The sequence below is a fragment of the Kryptolebias marmoratus genome, linkage group LG2 (assembly GCF_001649575.2).
Source record: "Kryptolebias marmoratus isolate JLee-2015 linkage group LG2, ASM164957v2, whole genome shotgun sequence".
In the NCBI taxonomy this organism is placed as follows: Eukaryota; Metazoa; Chordata; class Actinopteri; order Cyprinodontiformes; family Rivulidae; genus Kryptolebias; species Kryptolebias marmoratus.
Genome location: NC_051431.1, coordinates 10704292 through 10729506, shown reverse-complemented (window position 1 = coordinate 10729506; position 25215 = coordinate 10704292). Strand labels below are relative to the sequence as shown.

Sequence of the window (25215 nt, the reverse complement as noted above, 5' to 3'; positions counted from 1 at the left end):
AGGCTGTGAAATCTGACTGCTCGGTCAAGGTGGGAGGATGGAGGATGAAGGTGGGATGAGATAAAAGTCCACGGATAAAAGCGACAAGCACAGAGCTGGACTGGGGATAGAATCTCAATCAGCTGATAATACAACCCTGGAGAAAAAAGGAAAGCGACTGAGCTGCAGTTCGGTGAGCCTGGTGAAAGGTAAATGTGATTTCTGCAGTGGATGGACGGCTTTACGTTTGCTGATCTAAGAACAGACTTCCATTGGGTAGTTTCAAACTTTTGCTTCAGCTTTTCTAAAATATCCTAATGAAAAAAATAAAATAAAATAAAGGCCAATCATTCATTACCAGAATTCACATCGCCCAACATCTTTCATGACAGATATTTAAATTAGGATTATTTTATGTTAAGAAATGACAAAGTTACAGGCATTTTGGTCAAACCTTGTAAATGACATTATGCACAATGTGAGATCTGTTCGCACTTGAAGTATGTGTTGAGGATGACTCAACAACTACCACACCAATTTTAGCTCAACAGCTGTAAAACCGACTGAGTTAGAGTCACTTCTGTGTCGGCCATCCTGAATTGGGGTGACTCCAAAAGTTTATGAGTTGTAGATGTACATTCAATGATTACTTTCTGAAAGTTTCATTAAAATTTGTCCAGTGGTTCATGAGATATTTTTGCTGACAGTGTTGACACCGACCTTTAATTCCAAAGTTTTAAGCAAAAAAATAATGCACAATGTGTCGTTTTCTGAGTATGTATTGGAGGTGATGCTGAGCTACTTTAAGATAAAAATTTAGCTTAACATCTTTAAAGTTGGCTGAATTAGCACCATCTTTGTGTTAGCTGAGGTCAAGTGCTTATAGCAACCATTTTGTATTGAGCTGACTCCAAAAGTCAGTCATTTGTATATGTACATCCAGTGATTATTTTCTGAGATTTTCAATAAAATCTACCCACTGGTACATGTGCTATTTTGGTAAAAGACATGAAAACACAAAAAATATTGCCTTTGTTGGTGGGCAATAATGATAGAAAAGTACAAGAATCAAAGCAACAACACATTTGTGTGTGTTATTCATATTTACACAGGAAAAAATCAGCAGGGACATCTTTTCATTTTCCAGAGAACTTGGGCCAAATAATCAGAATCCACATCTGGCAGCGCTTCGTTTCTCCACCCCGCTGTGAGGCGGTCTGTGCTGAGCTGCTAACAAGCAACACAAGAGCATCTGGAGACAGCAGCTTTAATAAGACGGAGGCTAACTCTGGGCAAAGAGACATTCTCAACATTCGGCGGGCAAATCCATCTCTGAAAGGCCAAGTGATACAACTATTTTCTTAGATATTAGCAAAAATAACGCTAAATAAGTTTCTTCAAGGGGCTTCGTCTGGTTTCAGCTTCTCAAAAGTAAATATCTGCTCCGTTTTCTGCCGTATTTATGTCAATCAGATGTCTTTCAATCGACCTTAAGACGCAGTTTGTCGGACACAACCACGGGACGTTTGTTTGTGAGTAAGCGGTCTCCTGCTCCATTACCTTAAAGCTAAATTATGTGTGAAAACAAACTGTTCCATCGTGTGACAGATGTGAGCTTTAGGGCTCCAGAAGTTATTTGTTCCAAATGATTAAAGAAGAGGCTTTGTTCCTTCGCCAAGTAATTGTTAAAATTGGTATTTTCTCTCCCCACCCTCCCCCACCCCCACTCCCCCATTATTGGAGCAGAATAATTCAGCATGCAGCTTCAGACTTGACCTTCAGGTGCGCATCTGTGTGTCAACAGTCTAACAGTAATCTAATAGTAAATCTGCAATATTAAGTGCTTATCAACACATCTCACATCACCTAAAACTCAATTAAATTGCCATTACAGTTATGTGGAATATTAGCTTGAGACAAAATCAAACTTAACTCCCCCTGAAATTCAACTTGACCTTGAGCTGAGATGATTTTGCTACACACTGCAAAAAATGGCCTCACTTTACTCTACTGGTCTCTGATCATGCAGAAATTTTTTTCCATTTATCTGCCAAGGTGTTGAAATATCTGCCATTGAGACTCATGCCTCTTTAAAATCAGAAACCCTCCAAAACCACATTTGGGTGAGACTTCTGGTTTGAAAAGAGCTAAATCTAAAACTCTAATCCGTGATGAGATTTTCAGTTCTTTTTCCTTCCTCCTACTGATTCTTGGAAACATTTTTAAAGACAGTTTTCTGCTTTACAGGCTTACAAACTGAAGTGCTCGCCGGCAAACAAGCTAAATAAATTGTTCACATCAGAGGCACATCTTCATCTGCGCTGTCACTTGCGTAAAGTGTCAAATACATGAACAAAAAGCCATTTTTAAATCTGAAAGCGCACGCCATATGTAGAGAGATAAATGTCAGCCAATGACCCTCTGTCCCACAGGACAGGGTGGACAGAAAGGAGGAGAGAAACAAACGAGGTGTGGAGGGAGGTCTGACCTCTTGCTAGCTTCCCCCCTGAGGCTCACACTGACAGACGACTCAGATGGGAATGAGAATGAAAGGGGGGGGATGGATGTGAGACTGATAAGTCCTTTCTCCTTGACATTCAGGGTGAGGCAGGGTGTCTGACATGAGAATAGGTTGCAGGAAAGGCGAAAGTCCTCCAAGAGAGCCATCACACACCGTAATAATGTTAACTGGATCAGATTATGGCTCTGTGTGTGTGTGATTGCTCATTGGGTGTGCATGCAAACAGTCAAGATAAAAAATTAGCTTTATGTATGACTGAAAGATGCTTCAGAGGCATTAACAAACCATTCAGTTTGCTCAAAGAGACAAAAAGTTATTTTGTCTGTAAGGATGTGTTGATTGCTGGACTGGTGACAAGTGAATAATTTTCATCTTGACAGATGTGACTGATCAGCTGATCCAACAATCAAAAAAATCTATTTTCCCCTCCAGTTCATAAATGTGCCATAGTTAAGCACTCCAAAACCCTTTATTTTGCCCATGAATACAGTGTAGCTAATCAATAAATAATACAATGTTTTCCCCTGTCTGTAAATGCACCATAGCAAAACAGTCAAGGATAAGATGTTTATACCAGTCCCTGAATGCACCATAGCTAAGCACTCAAAAATATATTTTTTTCTTTTTCTCCAAGCTGTGAACGCACCATAGCTAATCAATAAATTATAAGATGTTTTCTGTGTGTGTGTCATAGCTAAAAATTATTATTATTATTATTTTTTTTCCAAATTACTAATTTTGAAAACTGGTTGAACTAAAAATTATCTGTCATTATCAGTTCAACCAGAAATTGTGGTTGGAAGTGGGGGATTGATTATGGCTGTGAGAGAAAAAACTGAATATGACAAGCCCAGAATTGGCAGGTCAGAGCTGTACAAGGATTGGAAATTCGAATCAGCCCAGAAAACTGCAATCAGTGCATCTTTAGGTATTTTACTGAAAAGCAAAGCCAGCATTTATGTGCATTATTTGCACCTCAAAACTGAAGCAGCTGGCTTGTCCTCCCTTGGCTTTTGTCTTTGTCTCTGTGAATCAATGGCTCCAACAGCTCAGTCCAAGTCTGACCGGAGAAATTAAATCAAAGAATTAAAAACAAAAGTGGACAAAAGTTCTATTCAAGCGCTACAGCATCTGATCCATCCCCTCAGCTTCAGCAATATCTGAACACAGAGTAACACTGTAAGACACTGACTGAATTCAATAAACAAATAAACAGAAAAGCTGATGGAAACAGAAATCCTGTGCCGGCTGTTTATATGTGCCACAGAATATAAGAAATCAGATAAAACAAATGTATTATTCCATTATATCACATACATGTTGCTCTCTGTTCCATAGTGATTCAAGTGGAAGATGTAACTATTCCATCTTGATATCAATAAATAAAGCTTTATTTTGGTTTTGTGAATATACATCAAACTACAGCTGCAACCCTTACTAAAGACAGTTAGTAACTGAGTGGAGATAAGATAATCTCATCATGCAGAATCTGCCTGTTTGACTTTAAGAGAGCAGAATAAATGATATCCATCCGGGAACAATCACTTATAGAGACAGAGGTAATGCAGTGGAACCGAATGTGCTGTTATGTCTGATTTACTGACGATAAAAGAAAATATTTAAATCACAGAAACAACTCTGCAATTTCAGATCTGATCTTGTTAGTTCACTGTACTCAAAAATAAAACCTACCAAGGGCAGTAAAGGAATATGAACAAAGTTACAAATTATTTTTTCATACAAAAAAAGGGAAAAAAAACCCAACAAATTTCTATCCACACTTTCTTTATTAAGCAAATCCTGTGAATGGTGGAGGGCATCTGAGATGGCACCAGAAACAGAACTAGAGCTAGGATTTCAGATTTTTAAGAAAGAACAGACTGATCTAACATTTTAAGTCATTTACAAAAATGAGAATTTTCAATTGTGATTGTGCCTAGAAATTCTGAGTTTCATGACCATTGTACTTTAAACGATGAGTGTCTTCAGTTCTCCTGCCAGTTCAAACACCATTTTAAGACACTTCCAACACTGTCCTACCATCAAACACATTGAGCCTTGACATTTAATCAAGGCTCCTCATTCTCTATGCGCTGAATACATGTTTTAGTTTTTAGTATACAAGTCTAACAGATATCAGTAAAAGTATTTATGTATGCAACAGGCTGTTTATGTAAAGTTTTGCGCTGATGACATAATCTTGTTGGATTTATTACCATGGAAACCCCAAAAATGAAGACGCTTGTTCCAGAGATGAGAAGTCTCCGGTGTACGATGCGGATAAATTTTTGTTATGATGACGCTTACAGCAGGAATTTTAAAGTTCTGTGCTTAAAATCAGCAAGCAGCAACCAAACAGTACCTTAAAATATATTTAATAATTTCTAAAAACAACTCAGTGACGTCTCTGTGCACTAATCAAACCCCTTTCCTGGGTAACCTAACAATCCTAACTCGTCACCTGCTGAGACGTTCAATGTTCAGGGAACCCTCATAGAGTAGGTTTTCAACTTGGGCGTCTCTTAGGTGGGGACATAAGTGTCAGGGATGTGTTACCATGGCAACATGGACGTTAAATGAACCTTTTTGCAACAGCTTTTGGATTCTGATGTCCAACTGACACATTCCTCGCCCTAATTAAGTATTTTCAGCATCATACTGTAACCAAGTAGCCAGCTTTAAGTAGTAGCAGAAAACAAAATGAATAACAGCAGTATTGTAGTTGTGCTCAGAACCGGGTCCTTTTACCATCTTCTCTCCCTGGCAGACATCCTCCAATCCTTTTATGTTGCTTGTTAACAAAAGACTGACACTTTCAGAATTGAAGCCCCAAGTGGTGAGGCCTGGAGTTCCATTATGGATGCAGAACTGATTTCATTGTACCAAAAAATTAATGGGAGAAAAAAACAAAACAGTATGTATTGACGTGGCAAAGAGAATATTTTTCTGTGACAGTTTAGTTTCCCAGTTTTCAAAATCTAAACCCAGACAAGCATGAGTTGGTAAAGAACAGTTTTATCCTTCAGACATTGTGTTTGTAATACTGATGGAAATCAGTAGCACATAGAAACTGTAGTCGTTCCAGGTTTTTGTTGCAGAGTCTTTTGTAAGAAGTTCTGTGTGGATGTGTGTGAGTATGTGCTTAGGAACTAGCTGCAATCCACTTGAGGCTAACCAACAGGAAAGCCTCTAGCTTAGAGGGTGTTACTTCCCTACACACAGGGGCAGCATGCATTAAAGATGAGAGCTGCTCACACCAAATACCTTTGGAGTGCTTCCTGACACTTGCAGACCCACGTCTGCAAAAAAATGCAGAAAACTGTAACGTAGCCCGACATGCACAGGCTTTGGCTCATCTAGAGGCGCAAAAAAGCCAACTTGCAACAACTCTCACAAAGAGATGGAGGTAAAGACGAGAGAAGAACTTCATTTAGAAAGCAAACAAGCTGTGCACAGCTTCCTCATCTATGATTCAGAAGAAAAACCCATGTAATAAGCTGCAACAGAGTATAACCACGTCTTGTATATGACACACATACTGTATGCGTTGGTAGGTGTGTGCACCATTCATGCATTCATGGATGGGTTTTGTGTCTATGTGCAAGCCTGTGTGCGCATGTGAGTCCACATTCTTGTGTGCACAGGATGTTTCTCATGTTACACTCAATATATGAGTAAAAATCAATGCCTCAGCTCAGCCATCTTCCTCTTGTAAAAAAAAAAAAAACACAATGGCAGAAGCTTTGGAGGTAAGATGGAAAATCTGATGTAATGCAACTTCAAACACAGTGAGTGATAAGAAGAAACATTACACACCATCACAAAAAAAATCCTCTTTTAAACTCACGTTCTGCCAGACAGATTACTGAAGGAGCAAAGCTTTGGGAATAAATGGATGAAGGTAAAGAGATAATACAGACAAAGGAGATAGAAAAAAAAGTGTAAAATCAGGGATATGTGTGGTTTTTGTTCTGGACAAAAGTGGCTGTGAAAAATAAAATTGACAAACGTGGCGAAAAGAAAGGCTATCGTCTCAAGAGAACAGGAAATGTGGAATAAAACTCTTCTCCAAATGAAGAATATTATCATTATTATTATTACAACCAAAACAACATTAATTGTTCCCAGTGTTTATAGATCTCACCAGAGCGGCTAAAGTGCCAGGCGACTGTGTGCTCACGGAGCTGTCTGGGAGATGAGGAGCTAAATATAACCTTTACATGGCCTCAACAGTCTCCACATTTCTACATCCACTCATACAGCCAGCCCACTTCTAACAGAGAGCTGGATTATCTTAAATGTGCAATCTCGTGTAAGGAAACTAATTGCAAAAAAAAAAAAAAAAAAAAAAAGCTTTTGGTGTTCAGTTTTAATGTTCTGTTTGTGTTTTTCACATCTGATCAAATATATTCGTGCACTGAGCAAACTCGCTACTGCTTCTTTGTTGCTTTTACTCCTCTCAAGGAAATGCACAAGCACATTTTGAAAAATGCTAAATTGCTCCATTGAACCAAGATTTTAACATGAAGGCTGTTGCTATTTGTAGAACAAGCTTCAGAGCTCTCTTTCACATATTTTTTTCGCAGCTTTTCTTAAAGCATCAGCACCACTTAGGAAAGAAATAATTGTGTAAAAACTGTCATTTCTGTGAGAGACAAAAAGGCAAGTGAAAAGCTGATTGAGTCCAGCACATAATATTTTTCAAAAACTACACATGCACAGCATGTACTGTAAAACAGGTTAGAGAAGAGATAAAACATGCTTTTATCAAGAAAATTAATCATTTAAATGATAAATTAGATATGCTAAAGTGAGGTTCTGTGGAAATATGATTCATTAGCTTTTTGAATCACCTCAGTTTGAAGAAATAAGAGTTTAATTCTGACTGTATTAATGAACAGGTGGTCGATACTCGGCCAAGATTAAAGTAGACTTCTGCCATCTAAAAACAACTCCAATTCCAAAAGTATCACATCAAACATTCAATAGTTTTCCCTTTAATTTTATAATTCACTGTTATTTCAGCAAAAACATATTCTGATATTTCTGCAGGAAGTGCCTAAAGCTGCACAGGAGGTTCTACAGCTAGCTGCTGCTGTTGCTGCCATTAGGGTTGCAAATAATCATAGAATTTTTTGTAAAGCAAAACTGACAGCAATGTACAAGTTTATAAAATAGCATTTGCATGAAATTCTATGAAAGTTTTTTAAGAGTGGAAGCAGCCCATTTTGGTCTTGAACTAGCCGTTAGCTCATTAATTGGGTTAAAATTAAACCACTTTTCTAAACTGAGGTAGTTCAAAGAGCTCTCTAAAATAGGTAAGATATTAATTGTTCATTACATTTCTACAGAACTCTATTAGGAGGCTATTGGAGCAGATCTGTTTCCCTGTGAAAAATATCCTCCTGTCTTTGTGTCTAAGAGTGTAGATGTATGCCCCATATATCAATTTATAGCTTTATCCAGCAGTGTCACCATAGAAAGTGTACCAGATATAATTCACTAAGAAGTCGCTTTAAATAAAGGCTTGTGAAGTAATAAAAGTGAGACAGTAAAATAGTTAAGTTCTGAAAATCTAAAAACTGATATATCTACACTAAAACAGAACATTAGGTCCCGTTATTCTAGCTCTCCGGTCATTTAACTCATCTTAAATATCTTTAGGCGTGTCATTTCACAACTGTGGCATTTGTGGATATTTATTTGACTTTCATACAAAGAACAGATACATTTTTGAAGGAACAGATGAGCCAATTAAAATAACACACACAGAGGAAGAGAGAAGAAAGATATAAAATATAGAAATTGTCCATATTTAGTGCTGCATGAATAAATAAATAAATAACTTCCCCAAGAACTTACTGGATCTCCTAAATACCATCTGCAGATAGCAATTAGCTGCTGAGCTGTAATACTGGTCTCCAGTGTTTAATAAGGGCAACATACTCTCATTGTTGCATAACTTCAAGAGGTTCCATGTAACCATAAATTGTAAAAATTGTTTTATGAATCATTAATCTTCCTGAAAGCTGCGTAAAAATCCATTCTTTACCTAAGCTTTTTATCTCCTTGCCCCTTTGCTAACTTACTCTTTTATAACTGGCCCAGCTTCTCGTTAAATATGTATAATGATGTTTAATGTTCGTTCTTATCTACAAAAAAAAAAAAAAAGGTGGTAATCTTGCATTAGGTTTCCTGTATCTTTTCCACCCACACAAATCCCCTTCTTGCTACATTAATATTTATACAGTGTTAGCTCCACAGATAGCTTTGCACCAGACCTCAAAGTGTTGGATCTTGAGAAAAGTGTGCATTCAGGGCATGACTGATGAGAAGATACAAAAAAGGAAAATGGTAAAAAATAGCATCAAAAGACCCGAACACTGTGCAGCTGTGTACCTCTGTGCTCAAAACTTAAATCAAAAAGAAGAAGATAGATACCTAAAAGATAAGCACTTTGATGATCAACATTTTAATTCATTTAGAAATAAAGGTTTGCATGACAGACAAAGCCTACATTGTTTTTACAGATATATCTTCAGGTACAGACAGGGATGATCCTAATTTTGGAACTTTCCCAGGATCTATTCCCCCAAATTTGTCTGTTATGTAAAATCTGTCCAAAAAGCAAATTATCTTGTGAATCACTGAACAAATTTGAATGAAAACTCCCAGAAAGTAATTGTTGGATATACATGTAAAACTCAGATTTTGGAATCCACCTGTTTCAAGATGGCTGCCACAGTTAATCGACCTTAGCAAACGCAAAAATGGCTACTGCTCAGTCAAATTTACAGATACTGAGCTAAAATTTGGTACGGTTGTAGATGAGTCATCTCCGACACATACTCTGAGCACTAACAATTACATGAGAATTTGGTTTTAAACTTTGGCATGCAACATAGCGGGTGATGTGCATTTTTCTGAAGAATGCTAGCTTCAGTTATGAATACAGATTTAAGAGAAAAGAAGACACTTCAATGGGTTGAATAAAGGCTGTTTTTATCTAAATAAAGTAGGCCTTCATCAGGGGGCCATTCCCTAACTCCTGTAATGCAGTATTTTCCAAATAGCCTATGGCAACAGAAGAATAAAACTCCTGAAATGTTATCATGGCTTTTGGTTTTGATGCACCACCCCAGGTTTACAGTGATCCCATCTGACCACCTCTTTGAAAACTTTTAGGAGGAGCTCTCCTGCAGTGGGAGAAAGCCAGAAAAAAAAGGAAACATGCAGTCATGGGGAAAACATGTTAACTCCACACAGAAAGATCCCAGCTGAGCTTCAGCTCAAATTCTCTCATGATTATGATTTTTTTATTTATTTTTGAATTGCAGCGGTCTTGCACCATTATAGCAGATAAGCAACAAGAAGTACATGCTGTTACTTACTGGGTTATGGTTTGCAAAGTTATTTTTATTAAGATTGATCATGGCATTTTACAAATAGGTGATTAATGCTTTTAAAACTCATTTAGCCGACCCACTGACCCACTAACAGATGGGATTAAGTGGCTATTACATGCTGAGAGAGGCTTTTGATGGCACTGAGTGAGACCCCTTGAAGGGTCTCTGCAAATCACTTTAAAACTGTTCTGATTGATGACGTTTATTATCCTTTAAAGCATTTCCATCTGAAAGAGAGTGAAAATTATGTGCATCATCTGGTCTTCCCGAATCACCCAATCGTAACCAAATGAAAAGTTTAGACCAAGCTGTTTGTTTGGACTCTCCATCACCAAAGCCACAAATTAAATAATATTGAACCAAGATTTTAATTTCTTTTTACAATAGGCACTCTGCTTATAAATTTTCAAATAACAATAACACTATCTATAAGCTTTTTAACTGGTAACTCAGTTTCAAAACCTTTGAAACCCAGAAAGAATCATATAATTTGAGCAAACAGTAATATTGCTGCAAGTATAAGTAAACAATAACTGACATTTAAACTCTTTGTATAAATGTCAAAAAACAGATTAAATAACTGACAAACTGTGGACTATTGAGCGTGAGCTATAGAAATACTAGCAATCATAAAGAAAAACAGATTTTTTTCAATATCTGACTGCAAGCATAAATTTACCAAGCTTCAGTTAAAAATATGAAAAAGAAAAAACAATAAAAAAAACTAATCAAAGAGAAAGCAAGACTACATCAGATGTTTGAATCATTCTGAGGCTCTTCTTGTACAGATGCAAGGCGGAATCAGGGCATTGTCTGACAGCCAAACAGATCCAGTATTACTTTTCTCTTGTTCTGACTGTTCAATGATATCATCTAGGAATTTTAGGTTTGATTTCATGCCCACTTTGTGGCAGGATGTAGCATCTACTATAAGTCCGCAGCAAGGAAATCATTTAGAGGAGAATGATATTGGTTCAAAAAGCTAAATGGCTTACTGTAAACCTCTCTCCACATTTCCTCACACATGCACACACCCATCACTACAGTCGTGGAGACAGAGTAATTCATGAACAGTCATTAACTTTATACAGAGGCCAGAGATGCTGAGTGTTTCCTGTTTCCCACTACTTGTCAGATTGTTGCTGTATGAAAAAGTAGTATGCTCAAATGGAAAGATCTGGATGACAATTAATCTGTAAGGAAAAAGATGTTGTTGAGATGTATAAAAACACCATCTCCTAGTTGGGCATCACTACAGTGGCTGGATGAGCGCAGTGGTTCAGACAACCTTAAGCCTTTTGCTGCTTGAGACCCTGAAAACAAAGTTCTGTGGAAGAATGATGAACAATTAATATCCATGTTTTGCAGATAGCTTTTTGAATGACCTTGGTTTCGGAGAAACAGAGTTTGGGCCTGACCAGATTGACAAGCTGGTCTGAGGAGAGCCAAGACCAAAGTAGACTGTTGCCATCTTAAAACGACTCCAGTCTTAAAGATTTCATAGCATTGATGCAAAGAATGTTTTATAAACCTTTACATTGCGGTCAGTTTCACATTAAATGGCTTATTCCAGCAGGAAATGCCCTAGTCCGCACCAGAAGTGCCTCAACTACCATCTGCTGCTGCCATTTGCATTAGTACATACCTACACATTTTCATTTAAATAACTATGTGCTGTAAATTTCATGGTGATGTAAAGATTTGTAAAGTGAAAATTAAACTATTTTTCTAAACTGAAGTTGTGTTCGCTTAGAGATGGAGAGATAAAACGGTTTCAGAATTTGCAGGCTGAGTATAATGAACTCTATTTTTATGCTTTATAGCCACAGCCTCTTGGACATGAGTTCAACACAACTTATTTCAAGACAGCCTTGGAAAGGAGGTCATTTTGTTTCCCCAGCTGAAACTGTGTGAACTAAGTGAAACTGTGGCCCTTTTTCAGCACACCGTCAAACCAGGAAGGGAGAAGGCTGCAGCACAGAAACTCACACCTAACAAGGTTGAGTTCACCCACCCTTTTGTTTTGCCACAAGGGAAGAGGCACACATACACAGAAAGGCTAGCCAACTGGCCATTTTGTTCAGTATTGGCCTGCACCTTAAATGAGATTCTAAAATAAAGTCCGAACTCCTGACTGCTGCAGCGTGCTCCCAGTTTGTGAGGGTGCATACTTAAATCGGATTGATCAGGACTTCAATCAGCTGACAAAGTGTGTCCTGCAATATGAGCACTGTAAACAGTCACATCTCAGCGTCAATGCAGAACTCACATATAGTACAGATACATACTGTGCTCCTGCCTTTTTACTTCTTACAAAAACAGAACAAGAAACATGAAATTTACCAGGGACTGAAAAACTTTTAGCAGACCTGATTTCCAAAGAGAGCGCTGGTCTGTGCGCTCGGTCAAGGTTAAATAACTTTGAAAAATTGCCAACAGGTTTCACCTTCTTAATCAAATTTTTTACAATATGTCATGACTGACAGCTAGGAGAGCTGCAGTGAGTTATTTGCATAAGTAAATAAGGACATCCTGTGCATGTTCCCTGTTACCATGGTGATGGTGAAAGATTGTGAGGACACATTTGGCCAGTGTTGATAATGCTAGAGGGGAAAGAAGACACTAAACATCCACATATACTGCCTACTCATGTGCCAATACAGCACTTTTGTGGTTCATGTAAATGCATATGTGAATATAAGTGTTTGCACAATAGCTTCAAAGTCTGAGGAACCCTTTATAGACAAGGACAAAACTTCAAAGCTAAGCCTCTTGGCTGGGGAAGATTCCCTTCACATGAAACGTTCCTTGAACATTTCAACAACACTGAAACAGTTCATACCTACCTAACATGAAGTGCATTTGAACAACGCTTGGCATATTGCCCATACAATCTAACCTTTCACTCCTCTGATGTGCTGCTTTCTTTTGTCTGTGGTGGAGTAACAAGTGGATTCTCATATACATCAAACCAACGGGCTGCAACTTCTCTGCTCTTCCCTGACGCGTAGATCAGAAAGACACAGGAAAGAGCAGACCTAGATTAAATACTTCTGTGAGAAGCTAAGTCAAAGGATTTTTCTTTCTTCTTTTTTTTTTAACCAGAACTGAAAAAAAAGTACACACTGGACTACAACAGGTCACACAAAGTCGATTAAAATGATAAAGGTGTACATCTCACAACTTGATGGGAGATCTTGGTTTTGAAGTCAGTGAAAACTGACTGGACCCTGGGAGAAGTCCAAACAAACTGCCTCCAAAATCACAACTGCTGCACTGCGTTGAGGATAGCAGAGAGTCATCAGGACCTCTTCCACCTCTGTCAGAAACACTTTCTGAGCAAAACCACCAGGATGCCAGAGAGTTTACCAACCCGGAACAGAAACTTTTTCACCCTTCTGCCCTCTGGCAGACATTATCACAGCAAGAAATGAAAGACTGCCAGCCTCAGCAGAAGCTTCTTTCACAGGCTGACTCCTCAATTACTTAAAAAAAAAATACACAAACACTTCCAGGACTGTCTTATTTGTTGAACACACACACAAAATCTGACACAATATGATTACAGAAAAGATACATCTGCTATTACTTTGTGCAATATTATAATGTGCAACAATGCCTTTCATTTTCTCTTCACCACTTGAGTTTTCTTTTATTCCTCTTTTTAAAAAAAGGCTCTTCTATTTCATTTTTGATTATAGAAAGTATTGCTTTTTATTTTTTTTGTTAAATCTTATACAAAACCACAGTCTCGGTTTTTACTTGTCTTTTAGTCTTAGGTTTCCCATTAAAATTTTATTTGTCTGTTTATGTCTGTTTGTATATTACTACACACTGGGCTTGGAAAAACAAAATTTTGTCCTGCTGTGCACTTCTTGTATAACCTGAGTGACAACAAACCTTACTTTGACTTTGACTTTGATTGCAGGAAAAGTCTCCTGCTGACAGAGAACCTACAGTCCACAAAAAACAACTTACGCTTGTTTTGTATAATCACTTCCAAGTTTGTTGTGTCAAAGTGATGAAAAGAAACAAAGAAACACACAGATGTAAATGCACAAACAGACATACAGCTAGATGAATAAAGTGTATAAAATTATTTACATCTGTTTTATAAAGACAAGACCCAGACTTTCTCAAACACATCATTTCAAAAGCTCAGAGTATTTTTCACTAATACCCTAATTTATCAAATTATTTAAAGTGTTAATTCACTGTTATAGAGGCGAAGAGCAACATGCTTCTCTGTTCATGTACAAACTGATGAGACAATCAGCAACAGACTGCAGCAATCAAGATTTCATGGTGTTAGGGAGGTGCTTCAAGTATTTTATTAACTAACCGGCACATCATCCTGTCTACTTGGACTAATCTGAGGATGGCTTCTTCCGAAGCCAAATGACTGAAGAAAGATGAACACTATTATTAGCAGCAAAAACTGAAAAGAATGTATTCCTCTGCATTTTATGCATTCAAACACTGTAGCAACATGTTTTTTTAACAGCGGCATCTGTGGTCCCTTTGACTAATTTAATGATATACAGACCAACAAAAGAGAAAGTAAAAACTTTATTACTGCAGCTACCAACCCTTTAATGCTTGAGGCAGTCATATTGGAGTTTGAGATTGGGGATGGTACGGTATGTGACCTTTTGAATTGGATTTTCAGCTTTGAGTGTTGTTTCAGTTGAGTTTGTGTGTGTGTTTGGTTGTTTTTTTTTAATTATTTTTTATTTTAAAAAATCTAACTTCCATGAGCATACCACTAGCTAGCCTGGTTACTGAACAAGTATAAAAATCTAACTTGCAACTGGATTACAGTTAGGTCAAGTCATCCCCAGATCGTTCCCAGATCAAAGTCCTGCAGTAAATGGAACGAAGCATAAGAACAAATAAGTTTAAAAAAAGGCTTTTTTTTGGCAAACCATAAATATGACTGTATACGTACAACTGTGTTGAATCTTTCTATCGTTTTTGTTATGCACAAGTAAAGTGCTTAGAAAAAGTTGAGAAATTAATACCATTGGGGCCCTCTGCACATCATACAAGATAAAACAGCTCAGCATGGACATTAAAATTTCTCCTCCACCACTGTCCTCAGCCCTTCATACTTATGCACGCTTTTGATTTTACTCTACAACCCAGTAGTCCTTCTCCTCTAAGTATCCCCACTCTTGCTTCAGCCTTTCCTTAATGCCAAGTGTTCTGTGAACGCAGCAGGAATGCTGTCAGAAAGGGATTAGAATGCCTCTGATCTTGTTAATGGACAGTAATGGTGGATGGCTAATGAACAGAGGGGAAGGGGGGGCTAATAGAAGAGGAGAGGTTAAAGTTAGAAGAGGCTGAGCTATTTTACAGGTTTCCCCTCATATGAGTGGGTTAGAAAGGGGATTAACCCCTGAATCTTCTTCCTTAGCTGCCCTCCACTGCTCTTTCTTTCTTTCCTCCAGAGATCTTATTATGGCACACTCAATGGTCTGTCTGCGTATGGGATGGGCTGAAGAGGGGGACAAACCCTATGGGTGAGAGGAAGTGGGTGCAAGAAAGACTGAAGTAAATGGATGGAGAGAGGACAAAGAAAAGAGGCTGCAGGATTGAGAAAAAGAGATAGCTGGGAATGTGTGTGTGTGTGTGTGTACAGAGAATTGTGCTGATATAAAACAGGAGAGCATATCGCCTAAGGTACCAGATTGTTATTACTCCTGCAGATGGTTGGGAGATGCCTCCAGCAGATTTATGCTTCCTTATAGCCTGTTTGTGTGCATACGGCTGGTACGTCCGTGTTTATATGCTGCCATATGTAGACACGAATGCAGCTATATACAGGTTTGCTTTAAGTAATGTCAACTAAATGGCATGTTTTCTAGATAAATAACCAATTAGAGGCTTGCGGGGAGTTTGCAGTGAGCTACAGCATCCAATCAAATCCCCATACAGAAGCTATAAACCAATGCTCTCATCAAAATGCTGCGCACACCATGCTGTAAATTACCAATCAAGTCATTCAGGCTTCACAAAAAAGTTACAAAAAAAATGTATTTATCTTCATTCCACGTTTGCGTCTTTTCCATGCCTTTTGATGATACTTTCTGTCTGTTGTTTTCTTTTGTCAGTTCTGCTTTTGTGTAACAGCTTTCATTGATTAGTGCTGGAGAGGTTATAAGGTGCTCTTAATGTGCCACTGAAGACTCTTGATGCATTGGTATTTCTGTGAGCTAATGAGTGCACGTGGGCGTATGCACCTTAACATTTATTGTGGGAGACAAAACAATCAAATGCGTTGTACACACACCTGCACCCAAACTCATAGAAATGTGAAGCTTCAAACGCAGGACTTCTTCTTATAATCACTCCCAAACCCACTACATCTTATCTAGCCTCCACCACCCCCCACCTCTTTTTTTTAGATTTCTACCCATCCATCGTCCTCTCTTCCCCTCCTAGAGACATTAGCTTTACCCTCTCCTCGTTTTTTCTTCTCTGCCATATAGCTATGATGAATCTTTAAGATATCTTCCCAATGGGCTCTAAAAATCAATGGCTATTTTGGAGCTTCACTTTTTAGTATGAGCTTGAGTGCATTCTAGTGTCTGTATGTGTTGTGTGTGGATAGATTGGCACTTAATGAAAGGGCTCATATAAAAGCCCTACATATAGAAAGTGTTTTAGTTTTAAACAATAACTGCTTAAAACTTTGAGAGCATCATGACATGACCAAGTCAGCTGTACAAATTTATAGAAATTACCAAAGGTGTTTCTACTCAGGCAAACCCCAGGCTGCTGTGTCTGGTACAGTGTGCCATGAAGGTGATGGGGAAGACCAAAAAAAACCCTCTCACACCTCCTTTATTCAAAGATAGGAGGTACATGAGTCCTTACATAGGAACTGATTTTTTTTCAGTTCCCATTTCAGATAAAAAATTAAAGAATGTCTCGAAAATCTGAAAGACTTGTGCAATTTGTCACTTGGTACTTCAGTAGCGGTGGTGAAATATTAGCTATTTTGCTTTTATTCTTTTCATTTATGCAGTGTGTTTGAGTGGTGGATTTTGTTTGTGTTGAATACTTTTTCTTTAATGGTTTATTTGTAGTTTTGTTGTGAAAACAGCTATTGGAACAGCACAGAGTCCAAAATACATTTCTCCAGAGGGACAAAGTACTATATTGTATAATACTTTATTATATTGTATCAAAAATCTATCCCATCTTAATTGTAATCATTTCTTATTTTTTAGGTACTTAAGCTTCTGTCAATAAGAGTAAACTATTCTTACATTTATTTTATTTTAAACTTTATATGACAGAAAGACCTAACAGAATCACCAGTCTATATTCCTGCTGTCTAGAGATGCAATGTGAGTGAGGATTAACATTATAGGATGCAGGCTTTTTTCCCCCAAGAAATACCTCAAGCACATGAGATCACATTGCTATTTGAAAATACACTGTTGTCTACAGCTTTTGTTAGGCATGCTGATTAACAATTTAGTTTGGAATTACCATACAAAAAAATGTTTTTGTCAAAAAAAACATGAAGAAACTTTTTGTAAGAACAGGATCAAAGTAACAAAAATACTGATAAGATAAAAGCCAATTAAAATTAAAGAAATGCAAACCAAAAAACAAGGACAATCTGAGACAAAGACCTTACTTTATTGTGGGCTTTAGTTGTTGCAAGAACAAAAACCTTTGTTCCATTTGCATATTTTGAGTATGTATTGATTCATGTATTGATTTGTGCACAATGGGTGTTAACTTTAGTTTGTACATTTCTTTGTGTTCACCGGGTCTGAATTTTCCTCCAGACATTACGTTTTGCACAAGCAGTCACATTTACTTCGGTGACAGAAACAAATGTGATACTTACTGTCTCTCAGGAAACCAGCTGAGCTCGGGCCTGTTTTGACAGTAAATAAGCTAATAGGCAAATGTCATGGCTATTAAATGAGTTAAGCCCGATCGATGTCAACTCTGGAGCAGAGGAGTATAAATTCATTTGAAACGAGACAACAACTGACACCAAGAAAACATTTGTTAGCATCCGTCTGCACATTTCCAGGAGGGCGGTGTGTGTGTGTGTGTGTGTTTGTGAATGTGTGTGTGACTTGTGCCTGCGTGTGGAAAAGCAGTGGGAAGGAGAGCCTGACATGGAGCCAGGGTGAGGAAGGGGAATTAAGGGGTGGGTAGAGGTGGGAGTGTGGATGAAGCAGTCACTTTGCTGTGTGAGATTCTTGGCGGTGAGAGATGATAGAATGATCTCCCACGCAGGCCGCAGAAGTGCTTACACTAACACTTTCACTTTGCCTCAGAAAACGAAGGAGTAAAAAGTGCAAACAAGCCATGGAGATGGTAACGGATCAATGTCCACAAACACTTTTCGCAAATAAGCACCAAAGGACAAACAAACTTATTGCTGAAACTGAATTTATGTGCGTGTGTGTGAATCGTACAGTAAACTCAGGCTTTTTCCCTCCTCCTGCTGACAGTCCTGCTCATCTCTTAACTATCCATCACTTAAACCAATTCATTAGTGATCAGGCAGCTCCTCAAAAGTATTGGTTTTCTGCACTATGAAGCAGTTCATCTTCATCCTCATCTCAACACTTTAGCTTTGATCATCGGATTGTGGCCCTGCATTATATATATATAAATATATAAAAAACATCCCTGAGAGCCCCACACTGCTGTAAGTCAGGGGCATCCACACCAGCAACAGTAACCACATATATGGATGCTCTTATTTTTTATAACTTGTATATTCAGATCACGCTACAAAAGCGCATACTTTCCAAGTGTTCAAACTGCCTGACAATAATCTCCATTTCTGCTGATAAAAAGCAATATCTCTGAAATATACTCAGAACCCATCACAGATTGCAGACCTTCATCTTTTAGTAAACGCTGGTGGAAAAGCTCTGCTCACTGCATGGTGCGGGAAAAACTTCATCTGTATTTAAATTCACAGCTAATTAGTTTTCTCAAAGTCACTCAGAGAAGTGATTTTACAGAATGTTAAGTTCAGCCTAAAGGAAAGTAAGATGGTTCTCCACATAAGGTGGAAACCAGTCATCACCTGCAGGTCCTCTTCNGGTGGGTGGGGGGGGTCAGATTCAGTAAAGCTGCAATTTTTCAGGTCAGCTTTGCATTTAAACCTCTTGGAATTTAGCATTTTTATTTTTCCTTGACCTTGAACACATTCTCCAACCTTTAATTTGTCTAAACTTAGCCTTTTCATAGTTGGTCTGGCTTTTTAATCATCTGCTTTTTATGGTGATTATCTAATTGCCTGTGTGTGCAAGGGTTTGTCTGTTAGCAAAATAGCTCCTGAACCACTGGACATATTTTACTGAAACTTTTACAAAAAAAAAACAAACAAACATTAGATGTACATCATACATACGGCTAACATTTGAAGTCAACCCAATTCCAGATGGCCAAATCAACCTTACAAAACACCAAAATAACTATAATTCAGTCATTTTCACAGTTAAAATTTGGCATGGTGATACCTGACAGTTCTTCACAAACATACTCTGTGTACTAACAAATTCCAAGAGATCTTTGGTCAAAATGTTGGGATTAACAGTTAAACAATCAAGGTTAACTTTGTTACCAAATATCTTGTGAACCACTTAGGTGGGGTTTTATTTAGCTTAGTTTTAATGAACCAATCGAGCAATCATCGCCCAACGTTGTCTTTTTGAGAACCTTTCGAAGTCGTTGAGCTCAGCATTTTGTCTTTTTTCCCTCCATCTCATAAAGCTGTAAATTGTCAAATCAACTGTGTTTCCAGTGTTCTTCCCAACTCCCTGAAAGATCTATTTTTGTTTTGCAGAACAGGGATGACCTGCTTCACATGCGCTGACAGCCTGTTTGAGCACACAGGTTTCACAGCGACAGCTTCTGGATAAAAAAAGTCATACCTGGAAAAAGTCTGCAGACTTTTTACTTAACTAAAAAGACAACTATGCAATAGCCTTTATTGTCAATGCAATAGGTACCAAGTTAGTTGGCAAACTACTTATTGTTATAAAAAAAAGAGGTCATGCAAGTTAAAGAGCTGTAAGTCCAAAACCATTCTTAAAGTGAAACTAAGTACTTTTTAATTACAGCCAGGACTTGGCACTTTAGGCCTGTAAAGTACTTTTTGCTTTCTGCTTGGTTTTAATTAAAAAGGAAATTGAGATTTACTTACTGAATCTTTAAAAACAGTGATATAAATCTTCCTAAATAGCTCTCCACAAGAATGTCTAACATTTTTTCTAAACACATCCAGCTTTATTTTTAGATTGATCTGTAATTTTACTATCTCATATAAGAATGTAACAACATTTGAGGGTATTTTATTGTTGCCTTTCCACATTAACATATTTTCTAGTTGGTTTTTTTTTTTGATCAACACCCAGTAACCAACACAGCAGCTCCTGCAGGTCAGGCAACATAAAGCAGCAGCGTGTCTACAACAGTCAAACCTATTGATTTACTATCAACAGGACAGGCATGGCCAGAGTAGGCCATGAAGGGCCTTAGTGCATAAATATGGCATTTTGGTCTAGTTTTACAGCAGACCATCATTTCTGGACATGCAGCTGCAATGTCAACCTGACGCTGATGCAAACAGTTGAATTCTGGCTCTGTTGCAGAGTGTAAATCAAGAATGTTTTCCGATGCACGATGAAGCGTGTGTGCTGTCGTGTCTTCTCAACGCATATATGTGTGTGTCCAATATCAGAGTTCCATAAAATATGCATGAAGTATGTTTGAACCTTCCCCACTTCCCTACAGGGCAGCTGCAAGGTCCTTCAAACCCACACAAGCTAACGTGAACACCCACACTCCCGGAGATATAATGTGGCACCCTGGCCTTACACTGATTAATGTCTGTCCTTCAGAACACAAAACAGCCACAAGAGAGTGATACAGTGTGAATGAGGACAGATGAAGTGAGCAAGACAGAAAAAGAGACGAAAGAACAAAAATGAAAACGAAAACCGAAGAGTTGTGGTCATCCGTGGAGGAAAGAGGAATGATGCAATGAAAGAGTAAAGGTGCTGGAAGGAAGAATGACAACATATGTCCGTCACTACTCTTCAAAAATTACTTGTAAGTTTGAAAAGGTGGTTTGAAGGATAGACATTCTAAAAGATATCATAGGATAAACAGTGTTAGAGGGGACATATGTTGAAATACAACTTTTTTGTACCGGAGAGCATCAATTTGGGTCTCTGAAGGCATTGGCCCAGTTTTCAGTTTTAAGTGTACCACACCGTTTCAAAACCTCTAAAATTGTCTATTTTACCTTTGAAGTTCAAATTCCTTTAAATGAGATGCCGGAGAAAGTATGGCGTTTTCTCTGTTCATATGGTTTGTACAATAATATTCTCTACTTCCATCAGTCGCTACAAGCTGTCAGTCAGCTGTGGCTGAAATCTTCTCCTTGCAACAAAACCAAATCAAAATGTTGTCTGGCAACTAAAACACAAAACATAACAAAATATCCTGTACAGTAAGTCCTTTTACTAAAACACAGCAAAGTACACAAAGTAGAGAAAATAACCTAAATGTGCATAATGGAAGAGTTACCCGAATTTAGCCCAAATTAAAATGTTTTTTTTTCTTACTGAAGTCAAATCGAAAGAAGGAAAAAAAAAACACAAATAACTAGATACCAAAAGGGCTTCCATAAAGGTTTGAAAAAGTATTTGGTGAACAGCTTTTTAAATTCCATACTTCAGCCACTTGGGTAGCATCACAGTGGGCCGTGACTGCTGGAGAAGTGTTGGCAAACATCATTTGCAAGTGTGTCTCCAAAACGTCGCAAGGCATTCACTGGGGTTCTCAATTTGCTTATGAGTCCCAGACTGTATTCAAAATCAGTCCATCGATTCATTTATTTTCTATACTGCGTCTTTTTGTTTAAGGTTACAGGGAGCTGGAGCTCATCTCCAGCAGCCAATGGGGAAGATGGGAGGCAGGTCACAGGTCCATCATAGGACTACGCAGAGACACACAACCCGGCACAATCCCATCTAATGATAATTCAGATTCTCCATGTACTCTAACATGCATGTTTCAGACTGGGAGAAAACCAATCAAACCATCAGTTTCTCATTTCGCAGTTAATTACCTAGAATTCCATGGTTATTTGCAAGCGCGCTTCTGGCCAGATTATCAGAATATTTTTGCAAGCATTACTGTATAATGAAAACTGATACCGCTGTAATGGTTTATGAAGCTGCATATGCATGAACTACTGGTAAATTTTTAAAATTGGAGGTTTAGGGTTGTAGCAATCCATTTCTCTTTTGGTCACGCTCAAGACCAGCTGTTAGCCTGTCAAGCTGATCCGAATTAAACGATTTCTCTTTACCGAACAGTTCATAAACTTTCCACAAAACCTACTTCAAAGGATGTGAATCCCACTTCAAAAGATCTGAACTATCCCTTTAAGTTATGAGAATTTAGGAATACTTTTTAGTATTGTGCAACACAGAACAAGTTCTTTCAGCCAAAACAAACAAGCTAAAGACAAAGCACACTCACATGTATTTACATGGGGTCCATAAGCCCATCAGTTTTCTACAGAACTCTTTCTCCTCCATCATCTCAAAAAGAGTGGGAAAAATGCCGCCCACATAAACACTGAGTGCAGAGACATGACATCATTTTTTTCTGAGTCGCGGCAAAGCGCGTGGGCAGGTGTGTGCGTTGACTTTGTGCATGTCTCACTGTGACTACTACACTATGAGAACAGACACACACTGGGAAGGCAGCGCAGCAGAGTGTGTGAGCGTCTGTCACTTAGAACTTGAGGCGATCTAAAGGAATCTTTTTCACATCTCCAAATTCATCTCCTTATCTCTGCCTCTGCTCCCCCCCCCACTGCAACTTTGTGTGTGCCTTTCTCCCTCTCTGCTCGCTGCCTATCTGCTGCTTTGTTTTCTGCCTTTTGTTTGGCTGCCATGCCCTGTGAGCACTGTTTAATTCTCCCCCCACGCTTCCTTGGGATGATAAAAGGGGTAAGGAGTGGATGGAGGGGTGAGGCGGGGGATGAAGAGGGCAGAGGCACTTCATTAATCAATCAACCAGCTTTGAAAATTCCCCTAATTAACAGTTAATTGCAGATCCGGGCATCGTGCCAGCTGGCCTCCAACCCACCTTCACCAATACAACCCCTGTGGTCCCCCCAAAATGACACGGGAAGAAAAACACCCCTCCCTCATTCCCTCCTTTTCTGCTTTCTTTATTAGTCTTTTCATTTATGCAGCCACTCAGCCATTTGTTTGCTCTGCTCTGCAGAAACAACAGATGAGAGCTGATAACTCAAGCAGCACGCCAGATAAGACGTCTCTCACTTCTGACTTCTTTTCATTTGACACCATATGGCGGTCCGTTTGAATTTCTTTCTGCAGTCTTACCGGGAAAATACTGGTAGTCATCACAGGGTCACGGAGGCTCTCTGAAGGCATTGTCTCCCCCCACTCGTGTCTGCGGCGGTTATCGTCTTGGACTTCCACACTCACTTTACGGGACATACTGGCCCGCCAGGCCCGCTGGATCCTGCAATCATGAAAACCATGCGTCTGTGACATCTAGAACATTATGTCAAAATCTGTTTAAGTCAGTGGCTGAACCAGGGTTTTGTTGTTTTGTTTTTTTTATTTCAAGACAATGTTTATTTCATCTGGCATTATCTATAATTGATCATGGCACTTGATACCAGGTACTGAAGATGGGGTCTGTGGAAAGGTTATGAACAATATCTTACCTATTGTAGATTGCCCTTTGAACTACCTCAGTTTGGAGAAACAGAATTTAATTCTGGCCTGATTGAAGAGCTAATAACTAATTCCAGGAGGGCCAAGACCCTGCCATCCAAGTGGCAGGGCCAAGTGGATTACGGTAATCTTTAAACAACTATAAACTAAAAACAAAGAATTCATTTATTAACCTTTACATTGCAGTTAATTTTGCATTACGGTTAATTGCAAGCAAAAATAGTGACAGCTAGTTGTAGGACTTCCAGTTCAGCCTGGGCATTTCTGGTATGAATATTATGACACTGCTGCTGGAATAGCTGTAATGCAAAATTGACAGCTGTGTAAAGGTTTATAACATTATGTACACGTGAACTGCTATTAAATTTGAGATTGGAGTTGTTTTAAGGCTGCAGCAATCCAGTTTAGTGTTGGTCCTTCTCAGACTAGCCATTAGCTCGTCTGTTTGGTCAGAACTAAATTATTTCTCCAAGCTGGGGTTGTTTAAAAAGCTATCTAAAGCAGGTACAAAGCTAACTACATATAACCTTTGCACAAAAGCCCACTTCAAAAGAGCTGAATTGTTTAAGAAACAGACATGAACAGTCCCACAGTAAGAATTATGAAATCTATTTCTCTCTTCAGTGTACTTTCGCCCTTATGAAGATTCCTACCAACAGACTTTGTTTAGTATTTCCTTTCCCTGTTTTTATTTTATGCAGTTTTGTTTTTTTTGTTTGTTTTTTTTCTGCTTGGCCTTCAGAGGAGTCGGACGCTTCTGCTCTTTCTCCCGAACCCGTCCCTCCCTTCCTGCTTTGCAAGCATTTTTTTCAAGTCTTTCTTCTACCTATCATCTGAATAACAAAAGGAACTATGGATTTGGTCAACTGGTCTCTGAACGGAATCGACACTATTTTTTCCACGTTGAGATTGGAGCGAGGGGAACGCAGCTGTCCCAGTGGAATGGTGGCTGCCGGACGGGTTGCTGGTTCCTGGGGCTGGAACCTCATCCGTTTGGCTCCTCTTTCCATTGAAGATGTTGAAGATCTATACATATTTGGTTTTATGATAACTGGATTCCTGCTGTTTGGCTGTGGAGGTATCCTGGCTTATCGGAAATTGAAAGCGATCCTGACAGCAGTTCGGGCCTGTGAGAAGCTGTCAGGAACCATGGATGGCATCTCCCGTACTGGGAACACACAGACTCAGATGTTGGGGGAGATAAGTCGCAAACTGGACGTGATTCTGACGAGAATTGCTGTTCAGCAGCGTGCCCGTGAGGAGTAGATTACACCCTGGTGAAGTTCCAGACTGAGGGAGAGGCGAGGAGGACATGAAATTCGGATCATTCGGCTTTTTTTCTTCGTCCCCACAGAGACACAGTTAAGGACTCAAAAGCAACAGTTACCCCAGGTTGCTTGCTTCCAAAATAATTATGTTTATCTTTCGGATTCCCAGCTGTTTGACCGTGGTTATCGGCAGTAATCAAAACTTCCCGGGATGATACGTCATTAAAAGGCCTGACTCACCCACTCCCTCCCCGTATCATCCG

The 25215-nt window shown here is 38.8% G+C and overlaps 1 protein-coding gene across 2 annotated transcripts in view; it reads right to left on the bottom strand.

Annotated features, from left to right (window-relative positions):
* schip1 (schwannomin interacting protein 1) overlaps positions 1-25215 on the bottom strand; it is a 232565-nt gene that overhangs the window by 199178 nt on the left and 8172 nt on the right. For both annotated transcript variants that reach the window (XM_025007731.2, XM_025007730.2), the window contains exon 5: positions 23325-23466. In XM_025007731.2, coding sequence (XP_024863499.1) covers positions 23325-23466 — 142 coding nt within the window. The remainder of the gene's footprint in view (positions 1-23324; positions 23467-25215) is intronic.